This window comes from Pongo pygmaeus, chromosome 9 (genome assembly GCF_028885625.2).
Source record: "Pongo pygmaeus isolate AG05252 chromosome 9, NHGRI_mPonPyg2-v2.0_pri, whole genome shotgun sequence".
In the NCBI taxonomy this organism is placed as follows: Eukaryota; Metazoa; Chordata; class Mammalia; order Primates; family Hominidae; genus Pongo; species Pongo pygmaeus.
In genome coordinates, this window is record NC_072382.2 from 136,211,367 (window position 1) to 136,230,608 (window position 19,242).

A 19,242-nucleotide genomic window follows, 5' to 3' on the forward strand; every position below is an offset into this window, starting at 1 on the left:
TGCCTGAGAGGCTCTCTGGCCCCAGTTCTCAGCACTCCTCTTGGGCAGTGGTCTTAGAATGCTGTGGTTGTCATCCCAGCCTCTGTTGTGATGATTGGCACATGGTAGGCACACAATAAAATGTTGAATTTGCAAATCATTTATAAAATGTGCTCAGTTGTGAATAACCTGGATCTTTTCATGGGTTCCCCCCAAATTGCCAACTGATACTTGACTCTAAGTCTATGAAATAAAGGGGGTGATCAGGCTGGATTATTCCATGTTTAGGCAAAAATATGTGATTACAAATCAAGGAGATGGCTTTTCATGGGTGATTTATGAACTGATTTTGAAGACAGTTCCTTAAAGAGTTACAGAAATGTGCTGAGCCTTGACAACTTCCTAGAAAGGACTCCCGAAGGTTGTGGGAGCGCTGCAGGCTCAGCACTCTGACCCGCAGAAACAGCACCGACGACACTTGCTGAAAGGCAGAACTCGTGTCTGAGTTGGAAGCCAGGCAGCCTGTCCTCCTTCACCTGGGAATAATCTTTCTAGTGGGCAGAGACTCTGCTAAAGCCAGCGATGGGGTGGGGTCGGGAGAAGAGCAGCTGTCATCACTGTGTCATCCATGAGTTGTCCCTTCTGCCTCTTGAGTTGAGCCCGTCCATGAGCCTGCTCCATCCCTTGTCCTGTTAGAGTTGGAAGCTTCATTCTGTTGTACGTTTTGGAATTCCGGGGCTTCGGTAAATATAGGATGATCACCGAGCTTTCTTCTTACTCCTTGTAGCTGTTTTTTTGATAAAGTTACATTTTCTTCTCCAGTGGGGCGTGGGCATGGTAAGCTAACTGGGGTCAGAGCACCTGACCTTTTACTCAGCCGGTCTTATGCTTCATCCAAATCTTGTTGATGCAGAGGGAAGGGGGCTTGCCCTCAATTCTGGTCCCTAGATCAGTTCACTTAGTTCTTGGTTCCAGTCCTAAAATCATAAAGAAACATATCTTTAGCCATCATATTGGATTTTTGGGCTAAAGAAGGTAATGTGGGAGGTGAAGTGGAATGAATGACACGCTCTAGCCTGTAATTATCATTTCTGTTGCAGCTATGTTCCATGGAACCTGCATGAGCCAGAAAGAGGCAAATTTGACTTCTCTGGGAACCTGGACCTGGAGTATGTGATGTTGCTGCTTCTGTGAACTGGCCAGGGGCAGGGGCACAGAGGTGGCTACTGGGGATGGATTAGCAACCAAAGAGAACCAGGGAGGGACCTGGGTCTGGAGCACTGTTCTAGGACTGGGAGAGGCCCTGCGCCCAGGACCCAGATGCTCCCCAGCTGTGACCTGTCACCCAGAGGGGCTGGGCCTGCAGCCTCTGGGCTCCACCTCTCCATTGCAGTCCAGAGGGACAGAAGACCCCAGGAGCTGCCCGACTCTGCATGGGGTCTGGCCGCCTGGGCTGGGGCAGGGCGGCTCCTCTAGGCTAGTAAGGCTATTGGGTCAGGTTCACTGTTAAGACCCCTGTGCCCTGGCTGTCACCCTTCTTCCTCAGGCCCCCAATGGGGCTGTGCAGAGGCTCTGAGGCTGGGAGCAGCTCAGGCCACCGACCTGGTATGGGAGTCCCCGCTCTTTGGGGGTGGGGCCGAGCTGTCCCTTCGCCCCACCGGGCAGCTCCTCCACCCTGTGGTGTGTGTAGCCCCCACCTGGCCTCATCCTGGGCCGTCGTGGGAGGGGCTGACGATGTGGACCTCCCTAGGGCCTTCGTCCTGATGGCTGCGGAGATCGGGCTGTGGGTGATTCTGCGTCCAGGCCCCTACATCTGCAGTGAGATGGACCTCGGGGGCTTGCCCAGGTAAGCAGGGTTGTGAAGGGTCCTGTGTGCTGTTGCAAAAAGCTCACAGACATAGGTCTAGTTTTGTTTCTGTGTTCCAGTTCCCATTCTGTACTGAATTTCCTTTTCAGGAAAAGCAGCACCCGGAGGGGATCACTTTCAGTGAGGCTGCAGTGAGTGCCCTCATGGAGCCATGCATGGGCTGCTTGTGTGACAGGCAGCAGCAGGGCTGGCCCTCCTGGCATCTCATGCTTCAGGGCTCTGCTGTGGAGCTGGGAGCCCTGGCAGGTCATTCGCCTGCATGTCTGCAGTATGGGAAAATCAGACCTTCCCTGTCTGTTTCTTTTTTTTTGAGACAGAGTCTTGCTCTGGCACCCAGGCTGGAATGCAGTGGCATGATCTTGGCTCACTGCAACCTCCGCCTCCTGGGTTCAAGTGATTCTCCTGCCTCAGCCTCCTGAGTAGCTAGGGTTACAGGTGTGTGCCACCACGCCCAGCTAATTTTTGTATTTTTAGTAGAGACAGGGTTTCACCATGTTGGCCAGGCTGGTCTGGAACTCCTGACCTCGTGATCTGCCCACCTCGGCCTCCCAAAGTGCTGGGATTATAGGCATGAGCCACCATGCCTGTCCTTCCCTATCTCTTTCTTAGGAATGTTACCAAGCATATTTTGAAAAGTCCAAGTATTTTGATAAAGTATAAGAGAAACAAATTCTTGTTATGGTTTTGTCTTCGTGTCTCGGCCCACGTGTGTCATCTTCCCAGTGCTAGTCTTGGCTGAGATTGGAGTTCTGTGGTTGGAGTGGAAATCTGGACAGGAATCAGCTGAGACTTCATTCATTCCTCATTCTCAACATTGTGGCCTTTAAGATTTTCTTGTTAACTGGCGTAACCTTTCTCAGCCTCCCAGTGGACCAGGTGGTTAGACCCAGACTGCCTCAGGGAAGAGGCTGATCCTTGTCCCCAAGCCCTCTCCCCTCCCCCGGTCCCCGGGGAGCCCTGGGCTTGTTTTCCTCCTGGTTTCCAGCATGACCCGCCCTTCCCTCAGGGGCATAGCTTCTGTCTCCACTACCCAGGGTCACTTCTCAGGCACTGATCCATTCAGCCTGGTAGGCTCACCCTTGTCACGAACACAGCCAGGGCAGCCTCTCCCGTCCCTGCGGATTAGAAAGCTGTGTGCCACCGTCAGCGATTTCCTCGGCTCAGCCGGGGCTGGGCACAGGAGGACGAAGGGTTTAACGGTCTTAACTTAGAAGCAGTGGGGAGCTGTGGCCCTCAGACTCCCCCTTCCCACCCCGCCATGTGGCACCTGACCATGCATGAGAGGGGCATGTGGGCGCACCTGCGGAGGGGGAGTCCGGGCGGGAGTGAGAAAGCTAACCTGTCAGGTGGGGTTAGAACGTGGGGGTGTCGGGCTAGAGGAAACTGCTCTCTCCTCACCCGTTGTTTTACCCACAGAAATGGGATAATTTCCTGACCCTGTTTAGGACTTCCAGACCAGGGCAAGAGGAGCCTCAGAGCCTTTTGTTAGAAAATATAACTGTCTTCTCAGAACCTGAAGTGAGAAGGAAGAGCCCTGACTCCAGCTTTGGAACCAATCCATGCTGCTGTGTTCCTCTGGGGAGTCTGGGATCACAGCAACAGGGTGGAGGGAGATTTCAACTCTTGCTCACCTGCTGCTCTGGGCTGAGCTCTGCACAGCCCACGCCACTGATGCCAAGACGTTAGCCACGTTGGCAAGGATGGGGGCTGCCTCCTGTTCAGCCCCTCGCAGTCTCTGTCAGTCTTGTTTTTTGGGGTGATGCTAGAAGGTTGTGTCTCCTCCTTCCACAGCCTCAGTGATTGCTAACCCTTTTGACTTCACTCTTTGAAATGGGATCATAGAGCAAGTTGTTGAAAACTAGGCCTGGAGTCCTGTGAAAAGCTTTTCTCACTGCTGGCAGCCAGGCCCTGTAGCTGTGGAGCTGGAAATGAACTTCCACCAGGCTGTGTCCTTGGGGAGGGAAGCTGCAGGAGTGCGTGTGCGTGCTCGCCCCAGAATCGGTTTGCATAGTCTCCCCACTTCTGGGCTGAGTGGGGGGAGGAGGGCACAGGTCATTCCGGAGCACTGTGGGGCCTCTCCCTTCTCGTGGCATCAACAGCTGCTCACAGCAAACCCACTGTGACACTAACATCCTTCCTTTCCCCCGTTTATACTTCAAGCTGGCTACTCCAAGACCCTGGCATGAGGCTGAGAACAACTTACAAGGGCTTCACCGAAGCAGTGGACCTTTATTTTGACCACCTGATGTCCAGGGTGGTGCCACTCCAGGTACAAGCAAATGGGGTCTTCTTTGATCTTGGCCTGTCTTCCTCTAGGTAGTGGATCATCCTTGGTTAGTTCTCAGACCAAGGGTCCTCCAGTGTTTTTGAACACAGGAGCAGGCTCTTCCCCACTGCCTGAGACTGATAACTGAGGGGCTTGCAATAGTTGCCTTTTGAAAGATCTGTGCATTTCAGTGTTGTCTCACTTGGGTGCGTTACTGAAAGGACAGACAGATGTAAGGGCTCACATTGCCTCATATGGCACTGGAAAGACAGGGATGCCGTGATAGCCAGGAACACCCATGTATCTACCAGTGTCCCAGTAGCACTGCGGCTCAGTTCTGCACAGGGTGGAGCACATATGGATTAACCTTTGCCTATAAGACTGCAGGACTTTTTATAAATTATAAAATTCCTGTCGCTGACTTTACGAGATACTTCCCTCTGCTACCAAAAAGATGCTGCATGGTACACACTTACTATTCAAAACATGCGTTAAAGTACATTTTGGGGGAGGAAGTATCTTAATATTTTATATAATAATTGGAAGCTGTGGAAAGCAGGAATGGGAAAAATCAACCCAGTTGTTGTGTAAAACCAGAAAGAATGACATTGAGAAATTAGTACATCAATAAAAAATTAGTTCAAGTCAGTGGTAGGGAATACTTACCACACACATAAATCAAAGGGAACTGCCAGATGAAACACAGGATGCTCAGTTATATTTGAGTTTCAGATAAGCAAGGAATAATTTTTTAGTGTAAATATATTCCAAATATTGCATGGTCATACTTACACTAAAAAATTATTTGTTGTGAATTCAAATTTAACTTTATGTCTGGTATTTTTGTTTACTAAATCTGGCAGCCTTAACCATGACAGAAGCAAGGAACTAGGAAGTCATTAGCCTAGATCTTGCCGGGAAGCTGGGGATCAGCAGGTTGTAGGAGTCGGTTAGGCATCAGGACGGCCATCCTGGGAGCAGGCTCAGAGGCACTTGCAGACGTGCAGCAGGTCACCAACGCATCTTTTTCAAATAAATGATAACAATTATTATTATTTAACATATTTAAATAATCACATAGTTATTTAATTTTTGTGATTATGGTATAGTATACATAACATAAACTTTGCCATTTTAACCATCTTTAAATGTACAGCTCAGTGGCATTGAGTCCACCCACACTGTTGTGTGCTCATCTCCACAGCCTTAGTTCAGGCTGCCACAACCAAACCCCTAGACTGAGTGGCTTACAGACAACAGAGATTCATTTCTCCCAGTTTTGGAGAGTGGGAAGTCCAAGATCAAGGCACTGGCAGATTCGGTGTCTGGAAGGGCCCCCTTCCAGGGCATATACGGCCATTTTCTTGATGCAACCTTACATGGCAGAAAGCGTCAGAGAGCTCTCTGAGGTCCCTCTTATAAGAGCACTAGCCCTGTTGGCAAGGACTCTATGCTCATGACTAATCACCACCCAAAAGTCCCACCTCTGAATACTGTCACACTGGGGGTTAGGATTTCAACATGTAAATTTTGGGAGAACACAGTCTATTGCAACCACTGTCCATCTCCAGACCTTTTCTGTCTTCCCCAATGTAAACTCTGTGCCGTTAAACCCTCCATTCTTCCCTCAGCTCCTGACAACCATTCTACGCTCTGTCTCCATGGATTTGATCATTTTAGCTACCAAATATAAGTGAAATCACATAGTATTGTGACTGGATTATTTCACTTAACAGCACCCTCAAGGTTCATCTGTGTCATAGCCTGTGTCAGAATTTCCTTCCTTTTTAAGACTGAATTATGTTCCATTGCATGTATATAACACGTTTGTTTATCCTTCATCCATTGACGAACGTTTGAGTTGCTTCTGCCTTTTGGCCACTATAAATAAAGCTGCTGTGAGCATGAGTGTACAAATACCTTTCTGAGCCCCTGCTTTCGCTTCTTTTGGGTATATACCTAGAAGTGAAATTGCTGGATCAACTTGTCATTCTACATTCAGTTTTTTTTAGGAATTGCCATACTGTTTTCCACAGAAATTGCACCAAATTACATTCCCACCAGCAATACACAAGCGTTGCAATTTCCCCACATCCTTGCCAACACTTGTTATTTCCTGTTTATCTGGTGAGAGCCATCAGTGGGTGTGAGCTGGTCTCTCGTGGTGGTTTTGATTTGCATTTCCCTGGTGATGCTGAGCATCTTTCATGTGCTGATTGGTCTTTTGCATATCTTGGAAGAAATGTTTATTGAAGTCTTCCGCTCATTTTTGAATCTAGTTGTTTGTTTTTATGCTGTTGATTATAGGAATTCTTTTTGCTTTCTGGATATCAATTCCTTAACAGGACCTGCCAGGACTGGGTCCTTCCCTTCAAGGCAGCAGCTTCCCTTTCGGCTCAGGGTGTGTCTAGAAGTGTCTGGAAGCTAGGACCTGGAACGGGGGCCTCTTGACTCTGCCGGCGCCCTTTCCTGCTGTGGCTGAGCTAGATCCAAGATGCAAGACAAAGTCCTCTTTACTCTTTGCTCTCCTCTCCTTAAGCAGAAGGAAGGAGCCACTTTTGTTGCTGTGAGCTGCGCTACCTGGGCTTGGGGGAGGGATGTGCAAGAACCCCCTTAGCCATGCCAGCTGGTGGCTCCTTAGGCCATGTGCTGTGCTAGTACACTGGCTGTAAGCTCATCCTAGCTCCAGGAGTTGCGTAGGAATTGCAGTCTTTGTGTCCTAGACTGCCTTTCATGTTTACCTAGGATTCCAGAGCACTTCAGCCCATGGTGGTGAGGCTTCCCAAGAAACTCAAGTTCCAGTCACTAGGGTGGGCAGTTCCTCTCTGGCTAGGGCTGGTCCAAATGCTCCCTCTACATGGATGCTGGCTGAACTCAGTATGGCTTTATTTTGTGCTGTGACAAGGCAGCACTGAGTTCAATGTAAAGTTCCCCAGTCACTGTGCTCTCCCTTCCCCAAATGCACAGATCCTCTCTCCTCACCACTTGGCTGCTGCTGGGAGATGGGAGAGGGTGGCATCGGTGGTGTAAGGTTGTCTCTCTTGCCTGCCTTAATGCGTCTTTTGGTGATATGAAGTTAAAACCAGGTACTGTGATGGGTCACTTGAGTTTCGGTTTTTGTGATGGTGCTTTTCTGTGTGCAGATCATTGTTAAAATTTCGTGTTCCAGCATGACGGATGAACGGTGCAGGCTTCTATTCCTCTATCTTGCTCCACTGTCTTTTATTTTCTTTTAGAAATTTTTTTTTGTAATGTACAATCAGTGTACAAATATTTCACCTCCTTGATTAAATGTATTCCCAAATATTTTGTTGTTTTTGATGGTGTCGTAATGCAATTGTCCCCTGATAGTGGATAAAAACAATGGATTTTTGTGCATTGATTTTTTTTATCCTGCAAGCTTACTGAATTATTAGCTGGATCTTTTTTTCAGGGGTGTGAGGATCTGTACTGTTTTCTGCATTTAAGATCATGTTGTCTGTGAACAGAGATAACGTCTTCCTTTCCAACTTGGATGCCTTTATTTTTTTCTTGATTAATTGCTCTGGCAGGACTTCCAGTACCGTGTTGAATAGAAGTGCTGAAAGCACGAATGCTTGGTTTGTTCCTGATCGTAGAGGAAAAGTTTTCGGTCTTTCACCAGTGAATATGATGTTGACTGTGGGCTTTCTGTATGGGGCCTTAACTATGTTGAGGTAGTTTCCTTCTGTTCCTAGTTGACTGAGTGTTTTTTATCATGAAAGAATGTTGAATTTTGTCACTTTTTTTCTGCATCAATTGAGATCATCATGTGGTTTTTTCTCTTAATTTTGTTAATGTGGTATATTACATTGATTGATTTTTTTTTCTTTTTTCTTTTTTTTTTGAGATGGAGGTTCCCTCTTGTTGCTCAGGCTGGAGAGCAATGGTGCTATCTTAGCTCACTGCAACCTCCTCCTCCCCAGGTTCAAGTGATTCTCCTGCCTCAGCCTCCTGAGTAGCCGGGGTTGCAAGCACCCGCCACCATGCCCAGCTAATTTTGTATTTTCAGTAGAGATGGAGTTTTACCCTGTTGATCAGGCTGGTCTCAAACTTCTGACCTCAGGTGATCCACCTGCCTCAGCCTCCCAAAGTGCTGGGATTATAGGTATGAGCCACCGCGCCTGGCCTACATTGATTGCTTTTCAGATGGCAAATCATCGTCACATTACAGGAATAAATCCCATTTGATCATGGTTTATAATTCTTTTAATATGCTGCTGAATTAAGTTGGCTAACATGTTGTTGAGGGTTTTGGCATCAGTGTTCATCAGGACTGTTAGTCTGTGTTTTCTTTTCTTATAGTGTCTTTTGTTTGTAATAAAAGAAAAAAGTGTCAACTTTTTTTTGACACTTCTATATCCAGCAAAACTCAAAAATGAGGGAAAAATTAAGAAATTCCCAAAGAAAAGTGAAAAGAGTTTATTACTGTATTCTACCTTATAGAATAATGTAGGAAGTCTTCCTTCCCTTTCAATTTTTGGGAAGGGTTTGAGGAAGATTGGTGTTAATTTTTCTTTAAATATTTGGTAGAATTCACCAGTGAAGCCATCTGGTCCTGGACTTTTCTTTGTTGGGAGGTTTTTAGTTACTGATTCAGTGTCCTTACTAGTTATAGGTCTGTTCAGATTTTATATTTCTTCATGATTTAGTTTTGGCATATTATATATTTCTAGGAATTTGTGTGTTTCATCTAGGTTATTTAATATTTAATTTGTTGGCATACAATTTGTTCATATTCCTCTTCTGTAATCCTTTTTATTTCTGTAAAATCAGCAGTAATAACCTCATGTTGTTTCTGATTTTAGTTGAGTCATATCTTTTTTCTTAGTTTAGCTGCAGTTTGTCAGTTTTGTTGATCTTTTCAAATAACCAACTCTTGGTTTCATTAATTTTTCTTCATTGTTTTTCTATTCTCTCATTGTCTATCTCTGCTCTAATCTTTATTATTTCCTTCCTTCTGCTACCTTTTAGTTTGTTTCCCTTTTTCTGGTTTCTTAAGGTATAAAGTAAGGTTGTTGGTTTGAGACCTTTTGTCTTTTAAATGTATTTATAGCTATAACATTTCCCTCTTTGCACTGCTTTCACTGTAATTCATAATTTTATTTCCATTTTCATTTTTCTCAATGTGTTTTCTTTTTTTTTTTTTTGAGATGGAGTCTCGCTCTTGTCGCCCAGGCAGGAGTGCAGTGGCACGATCTAGGTTCACTACAACGTCCGCCTTCCAGGTTCAAGTGATTCTCATTACTCAGCCTCCCAAGTAGCTGGGATTACAGGTGCCCGTGACCACGCCCGGCTGATATTTGTGTTTTTGGTAGAGATGGGGTTTCGCCATGTTGGCCGAGCTGGTCTTGAACTCTCTATCTCAGGTGATCCACCTGCCTTGGCCTCCTAAAGTGCTGGGATTACAGGCGTGAGCCACCACGCCTGGCCTCAATGTATTTTCTAATTTCTCTTGTGATTTCCTCTTTGGACTATTGGTGAAGATTTTATTTCCACATACTTGAATTTTTCAGGACTTTTTTTGGTTATTGATTTCTAGTTTCATTCCATTGTGATTGGGAAAAATAAAACTTTGTAAGATTTCAATTTTTTAAATTTATTAAAGCTTGAGGCTGGGTGTGGTGGCTCATGCCTGTAATCCTAGCACTTTGGGAGGCCGAGGCAAGTGGAACACTTGAGGTCGGGAGTTAGAGACCAGCTTGGCCAATATGTTGAAACCCGTTCTCTACTAAAAAATACAAAAATTAGCCAGGCGTGGTGACGGGCACCTGTAATCCCAGCTACTTGGGAGGCTGAGGCACAAGAATCACTTGAACCTGGGAGATGGAGGTTGCAGTGACTCAAGATTGTGCCACTGCACTCCAGCCTGGGTGACAGAGCAAGACTCCGTTTTTTTTTTAAAAAGGAAAATTTATTAAGGCTTGTTTTTTGGCTTACTATATGGTTTATCCTGGAGAGTGTTTTATGTGCCCATGAGAAAAATGTATATTGTGCTACTTTTGGGTGGAATGTTGTGTGTATATATGTTTGGTCCAACTGGTGTATAATATTGTCCAGGTCCTCTATTTGGTTACTAATTTTCTGTCTGGTTATTCTATCCATTGTTGCTATTCAGATATTGAGTCTCCTACTATTATTGTAGAGCTGTCTATTTTTCCCTTTAATTTTGCCAGTGTTTGGTTCATATACTTTGGAATTCTGGCATTTGGTGCATATATGTTTATAATTGTTATATCCTTTTGGTGAATTGACCCTTTTATCATTATATATATTTTATCATGTCTTTGTCTCCTGTAACAGTTTTTGAGATAAAGTCTATTTTGTTTGATATTAGCAAAGCCACCCCTCCTCTTTTGATTACTGTTTGCATAAAATATCTTCTTCCAGCCTTTCACTTCCAACCAATAAATATCCTTAGATCTAAAGTGAGTGTCTTGTAGACAGTATATAGCTGGATATCGGTTTGTTAAAAATCCATTCTGCCAATGTATGTCTTTTGATTGGGGAGTTTAATGTGTTTACATTCAAAGTAATTACTGATAGAGAATCACTTGCTTTTGCCATTTTGTTGTTTTCTGTATGTCTCACAGCTTTTTGTCCCTCATTTCCTTTATGACTGCTTTACTTTGTATCTAGTTGATTTTTTTATAGTGACACTTTGTTTTAGCGATTCCCTTTACCTTGGGATAAGGTAAAGGATATATAATATCCTAAAGTTGTGACATTCTATTTTAAATTGATACCAGCCTAATTTCAACTGCACACAAAAACTCTACTCCTTTACAGTTCCGCCCCTCCACTTTATTTTATTGATGTCACAAATTATGTCTTCATATTGGGTGTACCCATTAACTTAAATTTATAATTATTTTATGTCTTTTAAAATCTTGTGGAAAATAAAAAGCCACATTGTAAAGAAAAATATAATATTTTTATATTTTTTATGTGTCTATCTTTGCTGGAGAACTTTATATTTTCATATAGCTTCAAATTACTCTCTAGCATTTTTTTATTTCAACTTTAGGTATTTTTTTCTAGGGAAGGTCTAGTGGTAATGAACTCTCTTAGCTTTATTTTGGGAATTTCTTAATTTTTCCCTCATTTTTGAGTTTTGCTGGATATAGAAGTGTCAAAAAAAAGTTGACACTTTTTCCTTTCAGCACTTTGACTATATCATCTCATTGCCTTCTGGCCTGAAAATTTTCTGGCTGAGATATCCTTTATAGTCTTATTGAGGATCGCTTGCACGTGACCAAAACTTTTTCTGGCATTCAAGAATCTCTCTTTGTCCTCAATGGTTTGATTATAGAGTGTCCCTTTGTGGTTCTCCGGCATTTTTTGAGCTCCTTGGATTTATATAATCATGTCTTTCCTCAAATTGGAGAAGTTTTCAGCGATTATTTTGTAAAAATAATCTCCCCGCCCTTTTATCTCTCTTTTTCTTCTAAGAATCCCATAATTCATATATTATTCTGCTTGAAGATGTTGTGTAAGTCCCTTAGGCTCTGTTCACTTTTCTTTATTCTTTTATCTCCTCAGACCTGATCATTTCTGATAACCTGTGTTTAAGTTTGCTTTTCTTTCTTCTACCTGTTTGAATCTGCTGTTGAACTCCTCTAGTGAATTTTTCAATTTATATATGGTTCCTTTGGTTCTTTTAAAAATAATCTCTGTTTCTTTGTTGATATTCCCTTTTTCTTCATATATCATTTGCCTGGTTTCCTTTAGCTCCTTGAGCATATTTACAACAGCTGTTATAGATCTTGCTCTGCTGAGTCTGGTGTGTGTGTTTCTTCAGATACTGCTTTTGGAGATTTATTTTGTTCCTTTGATGAGTCATACTTCCCTGTTTCTTTTTATGTTTGTGTTTTTTTGGTTGAACATTGGGCATTTGAAAAAACAGACACCTATTTCAGTTTTTGCATGTTTTCAGGGGAACCCTCACTAATTAGTGGGCCCCTAAGCCCGGAGATCAGCCCAGCATGAAGACTTAAGAGCTGATATTTTCTGGGCATGTATTCTGTCTGTATCTGTGTGTGTGCTTCCCTCCCTCCTCCCTGGTCGCTTTCAAGTTTCTTTAATTCCCAGAGTCTCTCCCCAGCTTCTTCTTGTGGCCTTAGATGCTCTTCATTTTCTTTTGCTGTAATTCCTTTCCCCCAGGCATCCAAGCGTTTATAGTCCTCTGGCAGTTTTCATATGCTGCAGAACCTGCCACTGCCATCTTTAGCTTCCAGCCTGAAGTCCAAACTATGCTGACGATTCCTGTTTGAGCTCCATGTCAGACAAGACAGAAACCAGTACGTTGGGCAGAACAAGTTAGAACATTGTAAACAAGTTAGAACATTGTCAACAAGTTCCGTTTTGCTTCTTCCCCATGAGGGACCTGGGAGTTGGGACACGTCCTCCTGACCACACCACGCTACACTGGGGTGGGGCAAGAACTTGTGAAAACATCATACAATTTTGTACCATTTTGCATATGACTTTTTGTTTTGATTTGGTGGTCACTTGTTTGGTTAGACACTTGAATGGTTTCCAGAGCTCCTATTAAGTTATTTTAGTCTGTCTGGAGTTGTTTTTTGATGTTTTCATGGGAGAACAAGGGCCTAGTGCTTCTTCCTCCACTGTCTTATTGATACTAATCTTTTGAGATTTTAGTTTTCAAATGGGATATTTTGCTAGTCACTGATGATGGGCGTGGCAGGGTTGGATACTACAGTTCCCCTGCACACTCAGCTCCTGGTTGTCTGTCTTTTCTCCCCAGTACAAGCGTGGGGGACCTATCATCGCTGTGCAGGTGGAGAATGAATATGGTTCCTATAATAAAGACCCTGCATACATGCCCTACGTCAAGAAGGTAAGAGTCCTCTTGGTGCGTTTCTTTAGATTCCTTCCTCTGGAGTGTGCTATGGGCTGTGGTGTGACATGTGGGTCTAATATTTTTCTCATATTAATACATCCTGCAACATCATGTATTAGTGAATTTTCTCTGTTGTTTTATTTCAACAGGGTTGTCACTTATTTACCCTTGATTTTCGTCTGGGAATTTCAGTACACACCTGGTATTGCAGGGGCTGGGAATAAAGGAATTGACTTACTTGTGTGGTGATGATTAGGAAGGCTTCCTGGAGAGGCTGCTCCAATTCTAAAGTCTAAAGCAGTGGTTCCCAGCCCAGGCTGCACACTGGCTTTATCTGGGGAGTTTTAAGAAATCCCAGCGCCCAGGCCATGTACCATACCAAGCAAATAAGAATCCTTGGGGTTCTCAGACATCTGGTTTCAGTGTGTAGGGAAGGCTGACAGCCACTGACTCAATGCATGACTGACCGGGGAAGGGCAGAGCCACACTTAAAATAACAGGCTGCATTCAGATCTGCTTTCTGTCCCTTAGTAGCTGAGACCTTGAACAAATGCCTTGAGTTTTTTCTAAACCTCCTTTTTCTCTTCTATAAAGTGTGACTAATAAGAGTATTTACCTCTCCAAATTGTGAGTATGATGTGATATCCCACAGCTCAGGACTGTTCTAGTAAGCTGTCAATAAATAAGACCTTGGCGGAATCATTGGCATTTGCTGTGGAGTACCTTGGAGGTTCGGCTATGGTGTGAGCTGAAGAAGTGTAAGTGGCCGCAGTGACTCCACCTACCTGAGGGCCGGACAGCTTTGGGCCTTGATGCCTGGCAGCATCCCTTCTGCTATGACATGCAGAGCATTTTCCGTCTGGAAATCAATTCAGTCCCTCCACATGGGAGACCGTGGCTCAAACCCTTCAGCTTGTGGGTTCTTGCGTACTCTTCCCCCTTCTCACCTGCAGAAAGCCCTCTTAGGAGGAAGCAAGGCCGTGTCCAGGAAGGTTGGTATTCCTCAAGCTGGAAAGGGGCAAGGTCCATCCTGATGGCCATGCCCAGCCACGGCCTGAAGTAGGGCACTCCTTCAGCTTCCTACAGAAAGATCCCATCCCGGCATGGGACTTGAAGCGTCTCCTGCTATACCCCATTCCTGCACACTGTCTCTTGGCCCTGGGGCCTCTCAGCGGTTGTTGACTTAGTTACTCAGCTGCAGAGAAGGAGAGCCCCACGAGAGGAGAGTGCAGCTCCCTCAGGGACGTCCCGCTCCACTCATGCTTCCCTGGTGTCTGGGCGGAGGTGCCCATGTGTGACTCAGGTGGGCAAAGAGAAGCAGCAGCATCCAGCCTCTGTGGTCCTGGAGCTCTTGGGAGAATTCACCAGCCTCTCTCTGAGGCTGCTGGGAGAGTGGTGTGAGAGAACAGGTGCCTGCCCCCAGCATAGCTCTGCGGGTCTCTGGTGCTCAGGAAGGAGCGATTATCCCCTCTGGGGTGGAGTCGGTAAATGAGTGCCCAGGAAATGTTAAGTGTGTGTGTATGTGGTAGGGACCTAAGAAAACGCTTGCTAAATATCAGTACATGATAGTGTGAGGTGGTGGATACAGGACTCTTGATAAATCCCACCTGGGCTCATGGATTGAGCTCTGTAGCTCCCTTGTGCCTGAGACAAGAGCCCCCTCTGCTCTTTCCTTCCCAGTGTGCGGGACTGGACATGAGCCTTATTTGCCCAGCAGATGATCTCGCTGCCTATCCACTTCCAAAAGATTTCAGCGGAAATAAACAGTCTTGGCACAATATCTGCAGGGAAGATTACAAGAAGACCCCTCTGTTGGGGTTTCTGATCCAAAAGATCCTAGCGCCTCAGCACAGAGCCTTTGGCTCTGGGTTCAGGCCCATGTTGCCATGGGCCCTGTAACCTGCGATGCTTGACTTCACCCCTCCGAGGCGCGTCTCTACTGTGAAGACATTAACTGCAAGGCTTGCATAGGACAGTCTGTGTATGAGTGGAAGGCCTGGCACGGCAGTGACTGCTCTATGGATGTCAGGGGACGCTCTGAGTGGTTATTGTCATCACTGCCCCTCAAGCACAGCGTTTCTTCCACTTCACTCTCTGCTTTACAGCTGGGAGGATGCTTCCTGCTGTTCTGGGCATGGGCAATGCACCATGGACACTGACAGGGCATGGTGGGCCCTCCTGGGCCTTGCCATCCCCCAAACCCACACCGGCCAGCATGGGGAAGGGACAGGCCTGTTGCTTGAGTGAAGGGAAGGATGTAGGTGTCATCCTGGAGGCCTGACCTACTCGCTGGAGCCCAGCAGACAGTGGCGGGTGACACGCGGCAGCAGGCTTTCCTGAGCCAGCCTCAGTGTAGACTCGCCTAGGCATGCTAGCTGGCTCACCGGGCACCTTCCAGATCCGGAGCAACCAGGGGCTGCCCCAGCTTGCCAGCCCTGCCCCTGCTGTGATGGGAATTCATGCTGATTGGAGCTGTGGTGAGCATGGCCGGTGCAGATGGCAGGAGACTTTTCTGTTTTTGGCAGAGAAATAAACGCTTTATTTGGCATCTCTCCCTCTAGCTCTTCGGGCTACCCAACTGCAGCTGTGTGTCACTGCAGAAGCTCTGAGGAGCCAGGGCAGATGAGGGCTTATCTCATTTCCCCCACAGGCACTGGAGGACCGTGGCATTGTGGAACTGCTCCTGACTTCAGACAACAAGGATGGGCTGAGCAAGGGGATCGTCCAGGGAGGTAACTGCACTTGTGTTGGGCCGTGGGGGCTGGCGGCGGCCCTGGGCTGGCTGTGCACGCTCCCCCTGCAGGACTGCGACCCAAGCAGGAGTTTCTCTGGTGTCTGTTATTGTCCCGTGCATATGGCACTGGGCTGCAGACACCCTTGGGTTCCATGAGTGGGGAGGGTCTGTGTGAGAGACTGTGGTGCGTGGCTGTCCGGGTGGCTGTTCTCCCGCCCTGCTGGGCACTCGGGCTCCAAGGGCACTCTGCAGATGACTGCCTCATGTGCGGGCTTCCTGTTTTCAGAACATCGCAGCTCCGTTCTTCCCAGCTGCATGGGCCCCGAACCTGGTAGTGACTGTGAGCTCCTCTCCAGTCCGCCTGGCACCTAAGCCATTGTTTGCTTTATCTCCCAGTGCTGCTGGAATCCCTAGAGGCCTCAGCAGTTGCCTGCTTACAGCACCCCTGGCCTACATTGCTGCAGTAGCATTTTCACTGTTGACTCCATAATGTGTTCTCAGCATATCAGCCTCCGCGTGCCTCTGAAAATGTCGTCCAGATTACCCCATCCTGCTGAACGCCAGGCGTCCCTGTCGCACTCAGAGTGAAGCGCAGGTTCTGGGAATGACCTCGAAAGGCCTCTCCACTTGGCCTCCAGGACCCAGCTGAGCTCACCTCCTGCTCCTTCCCTTTGCTCACACCGTTTCACCCTCTTTACTGTTCCTCCAGCATCCGGATCCCCAGCCTTGGGGCTTTGCTCTTCTTCCAGAGAGCTACATGGCTGTTCTCCAAAGTTAGCGAGGCTTTCTGTAGCACCACACTTGAAATTGAACTTCCTCCTTCGTGGGGCTCAGTCAATCCTTCTCCCTGCTTTCTTTTCGCCCTCTCACCTTCAGGGTAGTTTATTTATGTCGTTCATCTGTTTCACCCAGCAGTACTCTTGGCGGGGCTGGGGCTCCGGCGGGTTCAGGCTGTGCTCAGGGGCCCAGGCGTGGTTTGCGGCCTCGGTGAGCATAGCGCCCTCCCATCGTTGCAGCGGGGCCCCTCCTTGGCCTCCTGCACCCGAGCTTGTGTCTGCTCTGGCACATTCCAGGCTTTCTTTTCTTTCTTTTGCATTTCCCTCCACAGACCGGGCTGCTGGAAGATCTCTCTATATCCCTGCAGCAGCGCCTGGCTGGCACCCAGGGAGTGAAGGTCCGTGAATGGGGAGGAAAAGGCTTTTGTCCCCAGGCAGAGTGAGTTAGTCAAGGACCCAGACCTTGTGTCTGCGGCATGGGGAGGACCAGCGGTGATTCCCACGGTTTCCACGCGGTGGCGCTGTCTCCCCACGGCTGCTTCCAAGGCCGCTCCAGGCTCCGGAGGGCTGTGGCTGTGGAGGGAGACGCCTTTTGATGCTGGAGCACATTTCAGCGCTTGGCGGTCTCCCGGTTTTAGGCCTTGCAAGGAAGCCGGGGAGTCTCCACTGCTTTTCCCTGTAGCCCTCCCACCTCCAGGCACCCGCCTGCGTGCCCCTGTTGCCACCTGCTGCCTGGAATAACTTCTTTTTTTTTTTAATTAAAAAAATTAAATGGCCTAAAAGTGAAACAATCAAAAATGTTGGTAGAGAAATTCAGTGTCGCCGCCTTTTCATTACATTCTCCAGAAATGGCCATTTTCAACTCTTTGACTTTTTCTTTGGATATTTTCCTTCTTATTTCTAAATACTGTGAACATAGAGCCCTGCATCATTTGCTTTAAAAATTCTGCCTATTGGCCGGACGCGGTGGCTCAGGCCTGTAATCCCAGCACTTTGGGAGGCCTAGGCGGGCGGATCACCTGAGGTCAGGAGTTCGAGACCAGCCTGCCCAACATGGCGAAACCCTGTCTCTACTAAAAATACAAAACATTAGCCGAGGCCAGGCGCGGTGGCTCAGGCCTATAATCCCAGCACTTTGGGAGGCCTAGGCGGGCGGATCACCTGAGGTCAGGAGTTCGAGACCAGCCTGCCCAACATGGCGAAACCCTGTCTCTACTAAAAATACAAAACATTAGCCGAGTGTGGTGGCGGGTGCCTGTAATCCCAGCTACTTGGGAGGCTGAGGCAGGAGAATCGCTTGAATCTGAGAGGCAGAGGTTGCAGTGAGCCCAGATGGTACCCCTGCACTCCAGCCTGGGTGACGAGCAAAAATCCGTTTAAAAGAAAAAAAAAATTCTGCCTATTGACTTCTTGTTCCAGTAGGTGATGAGTGTGCCAACATGGCTGTTCAGCCCTGATAGGCGCCAGCGTGGGCCTCCCGGATGTGTATGACAATGGTTCACTGCAGGCACCTGCCACGTGGGTGATGCCCTGCACAGTATCTGTGAATTCTCAGGGTGCCAGCCGGCTCTCTGCAGTGTGCTTAGTTTTCAGTGTAATTATTCTGTTTTTCTTTTCATTCCAAGTCTCTTTCCTCCCCTCAACTCCCCTGGTGCCGCTTTCTCTTTTAAACAAATGCTTTGCCAGAGATGTCCCAGATGCCTGTCGCTGGTGTTTCTCAGGTCCTGTAACCTGTCCGATTCTGCCTGGGTCTGATCCGGCTCGTCTGGGGGCCTCGCTCTGATTGTTCTGGCCTGCACGGTGGGGGGTCTGCGGCTTGGCTGCATCCCGCGTGGAATCCTGCTTCCTGGAGTTCCAGGAAACAGGATGTTTCTTGGTGCTCCGTGGCTTCCCGGCACCCGCTGTTGCTGCTGCAGCACAGGACACTCCGGCTTCCGAGCGTTTCCTGGGTCTTCTTCCTCCTCGCCCCCTGCCTCGTTCCTCAGGGAGGCCGCCCTCGCCTTCCCGTGCTGCTGCGCATCCCGCCAGCCGGCGCAGTGCCGCGCACCGAGGTGGGCCGCGCGGGTTGCGCGTGTCGCTGCTGCTGCTGCTGCCCCCTCTTGTCCTCGGGTCTTTCGGTCATCCTGGTGTTTGTGTATTGGGTGCTCCTATGGACTGTCCACGTCTTTTCTATTATCTCTGTGCCTTTCAGTTCTTCTTTCTGGGCGACTTCCTGAACCGTTCTCTTCAATCCTCCCGTCATTTTCTGGCCCACATTTTTCTTGAATGTTTTTCTCTCTCGGAGCATCCTTTAAAAACGGACAGATGGCTGTTCACTCCATCTCCTGCGCGAGGGGATGCTCTGGATCAGCCGCTACCCAGCAGCTTAGGAAAGAGGCTCTCGGCTGCCACTGGGAGCGCTGGGTGTGGCAGAGGCTGTTGACAGGCGTTCCTCCCCCTGGGATGACTGGGTCGTGGTGGCTTTTTCAAGAAGGGACACTCACTTGTCGGAGTTTGGGGCTATGTCTGCCACTGCTGAGTGTTTCTGGAGAAGTCCTGGGTTCTTGCCGCAGCTGTTCTGGGCCAGGCCGGTGGTGGACAGGAATGTGCTGCGGAGACTGCCTGCCTTCCTCTTCCCGCCCTCCCTCCACCTGCCACACACACCCACTCCCGCAGCAGCTCGGGCCCCGCCTTCTCAGGCAGGATGGCCCCCGAGGAGGGGGTGGGCCCAGGTGGGAATGAGGATGCAGGCTGAGGACA

The 19,242-nt window shown here is 47.7% G+C and overlaps 2 protein-coding genes across 6 annotated transcripts in view; one reads left to right on the forward strand and one right to left on the reverse strand.

Annotated features, from left to right (window-relative positions):
* GLB1L2 (galactosidase beta 1 like 2) overlaps nt 1–19,242 on the forward strand; it is a 47,747-nt gene that overhangs the window by 11,220 nt on the left and 17,285 nt on the right. For 2 of the 5 annotated variants that reach the window (XM_063671643.1, XM_063671641.1), the window contains 6 exons: nt 1,080–1,148; nt 1,730–1,825; nt 4,007–4,115; nt 12,898–12,990; nt 15,644–15,725; nt 16,836–16,901. In XM_063671643.1, coding sequence (XP_063527713.1) covers nt 1,080–1,148; nt 1,730–1,825; nt 4,007–4,115; nt 12,898–12,990; nt 15,644–15,725; nt 16,836–16,901 — 515 coding nt within the window. Of the gene's footprint in view, nt 1–1,079; nt 1,149–1,729; nt 1,826–1,935; nt 3,059–4,006; nt 4,116–12,897; nt 12,991–15,643; nt 15,726–16,835; nt 16,902–19,242 lie in introns of those variants that run through there. The other 3 variants (XM_063671644.1, XM_063671642.1, XM_054438904.2) reach the window with 2 other exon arrangements.
* The window catches only part of B3GAT1 (beta-1,3-glucuronyltransferase 1), a 71,026-nt gene continuing 52,721 nt past the window's right edge, over nt 938–19,242 (reverse strand). The window contains exon 7 of the mRNA XM_054438913.2: nt 938–956. The gene's annotated coding sequence lies outside the window, so the exon portion shown is untranslated. The remainder of the gene's footprint in view (nt 957–19,242) is intronic.